The sequence below is a fragment of the Mirounga leonina genome, unplaced genomic scaffold (assembly GCF_011800145.1).
Source record: "Mirounga leonina isolate KUSES-001 unplaced genomic scaffold, KU_Mleo_1.0 Mir_92, whole genome shotgun sequence".
Classification (NCBI taxonomy): Eukaryota; Metazoa; Chordata; class Mammalia; order Carnivora; family Phocidae; genus Mirounga; species Mirounga leonina.
In genome coordinates, this window is record NW_023270852.1 from 17,200,634 (window position 1) to 17,213,414 (window position 12,781).

Below are 12,781 nucleotides of genomic sequence, written 5' to 3' on the forward strand. Positions count from 1 at the left end.
TCTCAACTTCCCTGAATAATCCCTTCATCTTCTTGTTCTAACAAAAATAGGGCTGGGGTGCCTGGGTGTCTCAGTTGGTTGAGCATCTGACTCTGGATCTCAGCTCAGGTCTTGATCTCAGGATCCCACTGGGTGTGGAGCCTACTTAAAAAAAAATATATGGCTATCCACAGCAGTCAGATAACAAAAAGAAATAAAAGGAATCCAAATCAGCAAGGAAGAGATCAAACTTTCACTATTTGCAGATGACATGATACTCTATAAAGAAAACCCAAAGACCCCACCAAAAGTTGTTAGAACTGATACATGAATTCAATAAAGTTGCAGGATACAAAATCAACATACAGAAATCTGTTGCATTTCTATCTACTAAAAATGAAGCAGAAAGAGAAATTAAGGAATCCCATTTACAATTCCACCAAAATCCCTAAGATACCTAGGAATAAACTTAACCAAGAGGTGAAAGACCTATACTCTGAAAACTATAATACACTGATGAAAGAAATTGAAGATGACACAAAGAAATGGAAATATATTCCATGCTCATGGATTGGAATCATAAATACTGTTAAAATGTCTGTACTACCCAAAGCAATCTACACATTTATGCAATCCCTATCAAAATACTGATAGCATTTTTCACAGAGCTAGAACAAACAACACTGAAATTTGTATGGAACCACAAAAGACTCCTAATAGCCAAAGCAACCTTGAAAAAGAAAAGCAAAGCTGAAGGCATCACAATTCCAGATTTCAAGTTATATAACAAACATGTAGTAATCAAAACAGTATGGTACTGGCACAAAAAACAGATACATAGATCATGGAACAGAACAGAAAATCCAGAAATGAACCCACAACTATATGGTCAATTGATTTTCAATAAAGTAGGAAAGAATATCCAAAGGAAAAAAAGACAGTCTCTTCAAAAAATGGTGTTGGGAAAACTGGACAACATGCAGACGGATGAAAGTGGACCACTTTCTTACACCATACATAATAAATTCAAAATTGATTAAAGACCTAAATGTGAGACATGAATCCTAAAAATCCTAGAGGAGAACATAGGCAGTAACCTCTTTGGTATCGGCCGTCCATCCTTCTCACAGAGGCTTTGTAAAGAGGTTTTTTCCCCATTATACCAGCATATTACAGACCTTAGACATTCAATAGCAATGAGGAGAAAAGAGCATACCTACTTGTGTTTAATTTTCTATTTCTTTTGCCTGAAAATATTTTACCCTAGATTTTTGCATGACTTGCTTTTATGTATATTCAGATCTTTATTCAAATCTATGGCAAAACCATCCCTGACTACTCTAAAATAGTACCTCCTCTGTCACTATTTTCTTACTGTTTTATTTCCTTCACAGCACATGATGAAAATAGGAAAGTAAAATAAAATTATGATTAAAATATATATCCATATAAAAGAGAAAAATATTACAAAGTATTTATAGCAGTCACCTTTAAGATTGAAAGAGTGACTTTACATATACATGTAATATCTGATTTTTCTACAATGGGTATATCCTTTTGTAATCAGAATAAAGTTATCTTTAAAGAACAGATCATAGTGATAGAAATTTCAAAACAGATAAACAAGAGAATAATGGGAGAATTCAGCTACTTTCTCCCACCTCCAATGCCCAGGCTGAGATCCCATCAGGTGCAGAACTTTTGAGAGACATTGATATGAAGGCCACTTCCTGCTCAAGGCTAGTTGGCCATTGGCCTTACCTCACGGCAGACAGCTGCAATCTGGCCTTCATCCATGCAAGTTTCTGTCACGACATCTGTCAAAGAACCTCCAGCCAGGTATTCCATGACAACCCACAGCTCATCTCCCACGAGGTAACTGTAGGAGTACAGATAAAGGGTAAGAAGGAACAGAGTACACTGAGCCATAGCACTGGGTTTCAAAGGCTAGGCATATACACAGAGTGAACCTGCATCTCCAACAGCTGTGGAAAAGTCTAGGGTTCTTTACTCTGGGGAGAAGCAGAATCTGGGGAACAGAAATACTAACTTGATTACCTCTTAAGGATTCTCCTGGAGAAAACAAAGTAGACTGTTCTGTGAAGCCCCAAATGGCAGAACTAAGATCACTAGGTTGAAGATATAATAAAATTATATTTCATCACAACACAAAGTAATGCTTCTCAAAATTAGGCACAATTCCCACACCTCTAGAAGCATCAAGGCAGAGAGCACACAAACAGTTGACAAAGGTGGGATTTGGAATCCATGTTTGCAACATTAGGGAAAGGCACTAAACGTCCTTGAGAGTTCTGCTAAATCTGAGCTCCATGAGAGCAAATACTGGGTCTTGTTCAAGACTCTCTATATGTTTAAAAAAAAAAAAAAAAAAAGAAGAAGATAGCAGAAGGGGAAGAATGAAGGGGGGGAAATCGGAGGGGGAGACGAACCATGAGAGACTATAGACTCTGAGAAACAAACTGCGGGTTCTAGAGGGGAGGGGATTGGGGGGATGGGTTAGCCTGGTGATGGATATTAAGGAGGGCACGTTCTGCATGGAGCACTGGGTGTTATATGCAAACAATGAATCATGGAACACTACATCAAAAACTAATGATGTAATGTATGGTGATTAACATAACGTAATAATAAAAAAAAATTTTAAAAAAGAATAAATAAAAAATAAAAGGAAAACTAAAAAAAAAAAAAAAAACTCTATCCCCAGAGTCCAACATAATAGATGCCAATATTCACTGAGTAAATCAATGAGCAAAATAAAAGATAACTGATTGTAAATATTAAATGAAATAATGGCTGTAAAAGCCATTTAAAAGCTATAAAGTATTATACACATAGTCATTATGCTGGCAAGATCTCCATTTTGAGCGTCTCTGATTCTAGGAATGAAATGAATTCAAGCTGCAGAGCCAAAGCCTCTTCTGGTAAGCCAAGGACTGACATTTAGTACAGTCTCCCTGCAGAGATTAGGGAGACATGAGTTAGAACCAATTGTATCACTCAGGGACTAGATCACTCAGCCCTATTGTGTGATAAATAAAAAAAATCACTTGGCCTGTCTGGTCAGTTTCTTTAGCTACAGAGTAAGAAATGAAAAGAAGAATAGCCCAGAGCCCTACAGACTCTTCTGCTAGCTTCAGACAAAGAACCTATAGTGGACTGGCTTGAGCTGTGTGGTATGGCATCTTATTGTCATCCTGATATTGGGACTACTGTTGGGCAGATGGAGAGACTGTTAAAAACAAATGGCCTCCAGCAAAGGGTAAGATTTGAATCCTATTCTCTTGATTCTGAACCTAGTACTCTTTCAGTAGATTCTATATTCTTTGTAACTAAAAGTCTTGTAGTTTTTTTAATTTCCAGGAAGAATATATATGACAGATTAGGGTGTTCTTCAACAATCTCTTTTGAGAGATTATAAGGACTTAGACCAAAAGATAATTTAGGACTGGGTAAAAAGCCCTCCACTGGTATGAGCCTATTTCTTCCCTGACAAAGAATGCACATTATGCCTCTTACCCAGCACATCAAGGAGATATCTGTCAGCTTGGACTGATTGGGGGAAGAAATATGAGGGTCCAAGAGACTATCTCTGGACACTGACAAAGCAGAGCCTCTTTACCTGGGCCCAACATGTCACTGTCAAAGCTAAGACAACGCACAACCAGATTCAGGTTGTCCCAAAAACTTGGTGGCTCTACACTGTGCCAAGGTACCTTCAAAAATCGTATCTCAAGTTAAAGCCTCAGAGCATCACATATTTGGAGAAGAACAAATATGGATGGAGTTCTCTTCTGGGACAACTCACAAAAACCAAAGATTCTAAATTACAATACCTTCATTTAATGCTCAGGGTAAGGGTACCCACTTCTGCCCCCCCACAGGAGCTCCTAGATATTTTTTTTTCCCCCATACCAGACTAGGAGTTATTTGAGGGCAGGGACTGAGCCTTATTTTCTTCTGGTTTCACAGTACAAGCCTCTGGAAACACCAGCAAAGACTTGATTGATAAACAAATTTATAAATCTAATTTTATTCCCAGAACACAAATTCCTTCAACAACATGGTCATGCATTTTGTTTAGACACCTCCAGTGATAAGAGACTCATTTTTTTAATGCCCATACCCTTATTGTGCAGCTTTCATTTTTCCTTATCCTGAGCCAAAAACTGGTACCCTTATAGCCTTAGTTTGTCCAAGCTATATTCTCTATATAATAAGTTCTTCAAAGAGATGGGAAGGTGAATAATAACTTCCAGAGGATTTTTCAGAGCCAGTCATGATCCCCGTCATAGAGAGACAATCATCCCCCAGGAAGGAAGAAGGCTGTATTCACTATACTTATCAACATTGTGTGTTGGGAAGGTCAAAGTCCAACTCCTTTCCTCTTTAAAGAAACTGAAGCTTACCAATGTTTTAGATGCAAAACAAGAAATCTGGCAGAATCTGGCAGAAACGAAATATAGTTGGCAATGCAGCATAGATAATAAAGGAATTAAGAGTCCAAGACTTAGTCCAATATCACCTCCACTGGTGATGTCTCTGAAACAGGCAAGAAGCTCACTTTCTTTTTTCATATATAGGAGAAAAGAACATATGAGGGAAAGGGCATGGATGCTGGTGCTAGGAATATTCAAATCCAAAACCCTCATTTGCTACTTACTGGCTTACTGGTCTTGGACGAGTTATTAACTTCTATGAACCTCAGTTTCTTCATCAGTAAAATAGAGATAATAAACCCTACCTCACAATGAGATACTGTTCATGAAAGTGTTTGGTGCAAAGTAAAGCATAACACAAATGTTAGCTGCAACCACTATTATGTTGAAGAACAGAATTCTCATGAGCTGGAATCATGGATGGAAATAATTAAAATGGGATTTAATGATGGTTACTAAAAAGTTCTACATTACCAGTTTGAGGCAAAAATAAAAAAAGGGATCAGAGATTTTAATTGACTACAAACTTACTAGGGGTCAACAATGAAACAGGCTTCCTAAAAATAAAACAGTGAATGAAATCATTAGGTTGTGCAGAGTTTAGAACAAAAGAGAAGTCTTACTCTTTCCATACTGGCCAAACCTCAAATGAAACTACTGACCGTCAAATTTTAAGAGATTAAGACAAACTAGAAGTTATTCAGGAGGGTTAGCAGGAAAAGGAAAGACTTGAGATGTAAAATGATTTAAAGACCTACATGTCGGACTCTGGCAGATGGGCTGAAGGGCCTCTCCGAGGCAGAACAAACAGTTCTAGGATCAGCTGTTAGAAGCTACGCGGTGGTAGGGTTCACCTAACTCAGAAGGACTGCACAGCAATCAGAAGTGTCCAACAGGAATCAGGATTGGAGGCAGACAGCCAAGCATCATAGAAGATTCTCAAGTGGAGGCAGTTCAGCCTAGCGCCACCATCCATCAGTTCCAAAGGCTGATCTCTGTGACAGGACCTATCACTCCATACCTGTCCAAGTAGTTCACAATATTTGGGTTCTTGTTTTCCCTCATGACCAGGATCTCATTAATAATCAGCTCTTTCTTCGGCTGCTGCTGAAGGTTCATCTGCTTAATGGCCACCTGAAATCAGAGTACATTCAGTGTGCAACCAGTCACTCAACATTTACTGAGCAACAACTTAGTACCAGACCTTAAACACCAAGGAGACAGAGATGAATAAAATACAGTCTTAGCCCTTGCAGAATTCGCATAAACCAGTATACTCAGTATGAGGTTCCCAGACCAGCAGCATCAACATCATTTAGCAACTAGCTGGAAATTGAAATTTTTAAGTCCCATCCAGACATACTGGATCAGAAACTATTTTAATAAACGCTTCAGATGATTCTGACATGCATCAAAGTTTGAGGATCAAACTTTCTCCTAATAAAATATTTGTATGTGAAAAATACCTTTAAAAAAATCACAATATAAAAGAGGTATGCTGTGCGGGGGCACCTGGGTGGCTCGGTCTGTTAAGTGTCTGACTCTGGATTTCGGCTCAGGTCATGATCTCAGGGTCGTGAGATCAAGCCCTGCATCAGGCTCCACACTCATTCATAGCTATTGAAAAGGACTCCTGGTATCCAGCCACCACCTCTGTTATCCTCTGCCTGCCAGTCATCTCTCTTGCTGCTTCCAACCGTGACCTCTTTGAGGTTCATAAACCCTTTCCCATCCTCTAGGATGGCCAGACGTGTGGAGCCTGCTTAAGATTCTCTCTCTCTCCCTCTCTCTCTCTGCCCCTCTGCTCCCCTGCTAGTGCTCTCTCTCTCAAAAAAAAAAAAAAAAAGAAAAAGAAAAAAAGTGGTATGTTATAACAAAAGTCCATACAAAGCGCTGTAGAAACACAAAACAGAGCAAGAACTCTTTCAATCTGGCAAGGGTAGAGAGGCTTCAAAAAGGGGGAGAGGACTTTTTGAGCTTGCTGTGGAAAGATGAGTCAGAATTGACCACATTGAGAGAGAAGAGAAAAGGGGGATGAGATCCCTAATATTTATGTATCAAAAAGAACTTTATAGGCTTTTTGTCTATAGAAATAAATGAATTCCCAAAGCACTTTTGCATCCATTTCTTCTATGTGTCATGTACTAGGGTAAGGTATTCTCAGATTTATTTTATTTAATCCTCAGAGACACCCCATGAGTTAACTATTACTATTGACTCCTTTTGACAGAGAAGGAAAGCATGGTTCAGAGAGGATATGTGACTTGCATACACAGCTATTCAATAGCAAAGTTATGATTAGAACCCTCAAAAGTGATGCCAAGTTATTCTGTACACATGGCCAGATTAGTCTTCCCCACAGTACAGATCTGATAACACTCTCCCCTGCTCAAAATCATAAATGGCTTCTGTTTGCCTAGAGATGCTCCTCAGCCCAACATTCAAAGTTCTCATGATTTTCCTTCCTACTGTATTCCTTCACATACTCTGTGATCTGATCTCTCCATTTGGAGGACCTTGCCTCCTTTTCACATGTTCAAAACCTATTTATATTTTGTGTCAGGCCAAAAGAAACCTCATTCTCTAAACCAGATAGGCTTTTTCTCTTCTTTAAGGCCTCATAAGATCATACTTATACCTCTCTTAGTGAACTTACCACATACTACCTTCATGATGATTAGTTAGAGTGTTTATCTCTAGAAGCTTGAGAGCTCATTTGAAAACTCAGAACCCCTGGTGCCAAGCACAGGACCTGACACACAGTGGTTGCTGAACAAATGTTTGTGGAAATGAAGAGAGAAAGAGAGAATTCAGTGGGTTGATAAGTACCTTGTTTTTAAATCATAAATAGTATCAGCAAGAGGCTACTCTATTCCATAGGAGAACTTCTATTATTTGTTAAACGTTTATTCCCTAGAGATATTTTCTTTTTCCTGCTTAACAGAAAAGAACATGAACACCTAACAGAATAAGTAAATCAGTCTTTCCAGAAGCAGCAAGAAGGGTTAAAAAAATGAATAACCCACATTTTTATGGGGAAAAAAACCCATGGCTCTTATTTCTTAAGTATAGGCAGTCTTCTGCAGAGATCCGGATCATCAGTAAGAATAGAAATGATTCTTTTAAACACTTTTACTACTTCCATTCCTTATCCCAAGTTAGAAAAATTTGCTTTGGAGGGGGGTCTCCTATCAGGTTAGGCTTCTGGTCTGGCTGTAGCTTTCTATAATGTTTGGTTATTAGCTTTTTCTAATGTCTGAAGAGTAACACATTGATCTAAAGATATATTACATTAAGTATAGTGAGCCCTTGTAACATATATTAAGATCTGGAGGCAAAGGAATGCCTTTGGAGTTCGTCTGGCCATCCTAGAGGATGGGAAAGGGTTTATGAACCTCAAAGAGGTCACTGTTGGAAGCAGCAAGAGAGATGACTGGCAGGCAGAGGATAACATAGAGGTGGTGGCTGGATACCAGGAGTCCTTTTCAGTAGCTATCCACTAACCAATGTCCTTCACCCAATCAGTCCCTTTTAGGCCAGCAGATAGCATTCCTATAACAGAAAAAGAACTGGGCTTGAGTGCTGAGGACCTAAGCTCTGGGGCTATCACTTACTGACCTTGACCAATCAAAAGCTCTCTGTGCCTTGGGTCTCTCCATCAATACACCAAGGATAATAATCCCAACCCTGGTTCCCCTCTTTGCAGGATTGTTTTGAGGACTACTTAGGAGATAGTGGCCAATGTGTTACTCAAATATAAGTAAAAATTTTAAATAATAAAGGAAGACAATAATGAAAATGCAAATTGTAGTAATAACTGCATTTGAGGAATATCTGGTACTGAGCAGCAAGAATGACAACATCAACAGGAACAACAACAAAAACTAACCACCGTTCCACCAATACTGTTTATTCAATGCTTACCCTGTGCCAGGTGCTATGTTAGGTACTCTAGTTATGTTATCTCAGTAAAAAGCTAACAACAACCCTCCAAGTAAAAATCATTACCTGTATTTTCAGGTAAGGGAATTGAAACTAAGACTTACAAGAAAATTGCCCAAGATCATAATCAATGCCCTCAGGTCCATATGACTCCAAAGTCTCTTCCAGTCTATTCTTTCTATTAAACACATTCCCTTTAAAAATGGGTTAAAAAGTAATTGTGTAACTGGGAGACTTCCTGGCACTAACATGCTAAGCTTCCTATATGTGACAGACAATAGTTCTGCTCTTCCCAGTGGATACCCCCCAATAAGCACTCACTCACAAAGACTGAGAGCATCTCGCCAGCTCCACTAAATATTTATACTCCCTGGGGCAGGAAATGAGGCCTTCCTGACCACACTGCATTAGCCACACTAATGGACTTGCTTCCATTCATAGTTTTGTAACCACAAGGCAGGCATATAGTGAAGTCAAGTTTTTGTTTCCTATGGCCAACTTCTCACACATGCAGGCTCCAGGCCTTTCCAGGAACTGCCCATCACCAGCGTGTCTCCCATCAATGGCTGTAGGGCCCCAGAGGCCAGAAACATGGCAAAGGGACCTAGAACCTAGTCTCAGCTCTGCTGTGGACTTGCAGTCTGGAGAGTGCAGGTTTAGGCTTTAGAGTCAAGATTCTAACCCAGTCCTTGCTAACTGCTGGTAGCATAAACCTGCAAAAGTTATTTAAACTCCCTGAGCCTCAAATTTCTAATCAGTAAAAAGGAAATAATATTACCTACCTCCCAGGGTTCTTCTTAAGATTGGTATAACCACCTCTTTTCTATCTCTGCCTCCAATTCACCATGTTTAAAACTGGCACAACGATACCATCCTTCCTTACTCACCATTACTTTAATGCAGGTTCCCGTCCTGCGCTGTACATGTACCCAATGGAAAGTGTGGTCTCTTAACACTTATATATGATTTTATTGTCTGCGTGCCTGCACAGGACTCAGTATTTCACATAGTTCTTAGCACAAAGTGTGGCATAAGACATATCTTCAGCAATTGCTTTATGGAACAAATAAAAACTAATAAATATGTTATTTTCTATGTAATATTTTCTAATTATTAACTAATTAACTAATAAATATGTAAATATTTCTATGATGTATTTTCACATGCATTTCTTTACTGAATTCTTTCAACACTTTCAGTAGGTAGGTGTTATCATGCACATTTTATAAATAAATAAAATTCAGACTCAGAGAAGTCAAATGACTTGCTCAAAATTACTTAAACATCTACCAAACAGTAAACATCTAGGTTGCTGAATTCTCATCTCAAAGCACAATGCACAAATCTTTAATCACAATAATTACCCTCAACAGAGCCTCAATATTTGGTTTAGATGCTTGTAAAAGACTCACAAAAGCAAGGTGAAATATGTGCTATCCCTATTAACCATGCCTTCTCCAGTATACCAGGAGGTTTCAACCACCAAACATATACAAACAGGTCCTAGTAGCCTCGCTCCGAGGAGCCCGACTCTATGATTGGAACAGGAGGTCTCTCTCACAACCTCTGAGTCCCAGTATTCTATGAACTAAGAACTTCCTTAGGCAGCTCCCATCCACAGCACACCCACCAACAATCCTGTTCTGCAACCAAGAGTGAATGCAAGAAAACCTCAAGTACTCTATATTCCCTTCACGGCTTCCTTTTGCTGAAGATCTTGGGTCAGCAGGCCTTAGCAAAGAAGTCAGAGCTCTCTCAGCTTAATGAAATGAAAGAGACAAAGAGGTGCCTCCAAATGAGGACTTCAATGTCAACTGGAATCCTGGGCACAGAGTAATGGAAGGACCACTAGATTAGGAGTCAAGAGACATGTGTTTAAATCTCTTCTACATCAGGAGTGCCTGGGTGGCTCAGTCAATTGAACGTCCAACTCTTGATTTCTGCTCAGGTCATGATCTCAGGGTTGTGGGATTGAGCCCTGCATAGGGTTCCACACTTGGCACAGAGTCTACTTGGGATTCTCTCTCTTCCTCTCCCTCCACCCCTCCCCCCTGCTCACTTGCTCACTCTAAATAAATAAATCTTTAAAGAAAAAAAAGTTAAATCTCTTCCACATCAGATTTCTCTAACAAATACCAAACTTATATACACAATAGCCCACTAGGCAGTTCCACAAGGTCTCTCAGGCAGTATCCCACTTCTTTAAACCTACACCTCCACCTTTTTACTTTCTCCTTGACCAGGATCACTCAATTGTGAGTCATTCTCACATTCAGTCACTCACCAAATTCTCTCAAATCTATCTAAGTACCTCTCAAATCCAGCCACTTCCCCCCATTCATACTATGCTACCACCTTAGTCCAAACCATCATCTCTCACCTAGAATTACACAATAACCTCCTGTCTCACCTGTTCCAAGCTTATCTCCTCCAATCTGTTCTCCACACTGTAGCCACAGAGACTTTTCCCAAAATCTGTAAATCTCATCATGTTACTACTCTGTTTAGTTCTAGTCTGCTATAGTAAGAAACTAGAAGTATTCCTATTGAGCTAAGAAGGACTAAAAATTAACCAAAAAAATAAATAATAAATAATAATAATAATAATAATAATAATAAAACAGTAGAACTGAAGGAGCAATAGTTGGTGGTTAATACTCACCTCCTGTCCTGTGGCCACATCCATTGCAGTGTACACAGTGCCTGAAGCACTGAACAACAGGTGAGAGAGAGAGAAAGACAAAAAACATAGGTATTAAATGAAGTGACAGCTGTCAAATGCAGTTTTACATACAATCTGGCAATGCAAGTGTTAATAACAACAGCAGCAAAAATAATCCTCCCCAACACCCCCTACTCTATTCTCATATGCGAGAGGTAGTATGTGGTAGAAAGAGAATACAGGTTCTAGTGGCCAACAGACCTAAGTTCCAATCTGAAACATCTATCTAAGTACCTACTAGCTATATGACCTTGAACAAGCTTTCTTTCTCTGAGCTTCACTGAGCCTCGGTAAGATAAGATCTATAGTTTTCAACCAGGGGTGAGGAGTGAGGGAAAAGGGGCCCAAGGGAAATTTTCAGAATGAGATGAGGGGATGGCTTATATTTTTAGCAAAAAGAGGTGTGGACTTCTGGGGTAACAGTAATGATCTGTTTCTTAATGTAGGTACTGGTTACATGGGTGTGTTCATTTTCTAAAAATTCACTGAGTTGTACACTTATGTGTGTTATAGTCAATTATAATTTACATTAAAAAACTATAACAACTGGGCGCCTGGGTGGCTCAGTTGGTTAAGCGACTGCCTTCGGCTCAGGTCATGATCCTGGAGTCCCGGGATTGAGTCCCGCATCGGGCTCCCTGCTCGGCAGGGAGTCTGCTTCTCCCTCTGACCCTCCCGCCTCTCATGTACTCGCTCTCTCTCATTCTCTCTCTCTCAAATAAATAAATAAAATCTTAAAAAAAAAAAAAACTAGAACAACTAAAAAACTAGAAAAATAATCTCATGGTGCCTTTCCTGCTTTTATACTATGAACCTTTAGAACAGTATTTTCAAACATTTATCATATAAGAGGATATGAGTTTTATTTTGCAGTTTATATTATAAAATAGGTTATTTTTCATTTTTTCAAACACAAAATATTAAATGTTTTTTCCAACACATATGCTCCCAGAAAATCTGATATAATTTTTATCCCATCTCCAAGGTAAAAACAATCTCACTATACATATATGTGTGTATGTATAATATACATACATACACACACATACATACACTCACACATACAAACAGAGAGAAAGAGAGTAGGAGGAAGGGAGGCAGAGAAATACTATGAATAATGGTAGGAAAGCAATCATGTCCATTCTAAATATCTGAAAATTTCACTTTATAATCATGAGCCCTGTATATTTGTAGGTGAGTGATATACAACAATATTTGTAATTGTACATGTCATACGTCAGATATATTATGTGCAATTTGAAGAAATTTTAAAGTCTACGTATTACCAAAATGTATTCTAGGCAAGCCCTGAGATTATGCTATCCAGAGAAGTCAGGTCAATTTAGGGAGAGAAGTCACTTGTAAGTATGCCTTGAGGCTAGAAATTATGGTCACCAGCCTCCACACCACCACTCTTTAGTTGGAAGCCTACCTACCATGCCAGGAAATTGTGATCATAATATATGGGCTATAAGAATTGGATTATTTGTATTGGCAGTTACCTTCCCATTGCCTGTCCTTCTATCTTTAGCCATTTTCTGTCATAAAGCTGGTGTCTATCTTCCTACACCCATCCTCCCCCATCCTATCAGAAGCATCATTCTTAAAGGGCAAATATGCCCAGGCCCCAGGGGACTGGACATTTTGGGACTACGTCTCCATGATTACAGAGGTCTAGAAG

At 39.1% G+C, this 12,781-nt stretch overlaps 1 protein-coding gene across 3 annotated transcripts in view; it reads right to left on the minus strand.

Moving 5' to 3' along the window:
• Nucleotides 1-12,781, minus strand: part of PAK1 (p21 (RAC1) activated kinase 1) — a 223,369-nt gene that overhangs the window by 12,815 nt on the left and 197,773 nt on the right. For all 3 annotated transcript variants that reach the window (XM_034995449.1, XM_034995450.1, XM_034995448.1), the window contains 3 exons: nt 11,041-11,089; nt 5,458-5,570; nt 1,741-1,858 (listed from right to left, as the gene is read on the minus strand). In XM_034995449.1, the coding sequence (XP_034851340.1) occupies nt 1,741-1,858; nt 5,458-5,570; nt 11,041-11,089 (280 nt within the window). The remainder of the gene's footprint in view (nt 1-1,740; nt 1,859-5,457; nt 5,571-11,040; nt 11,090-12,781) is intronic.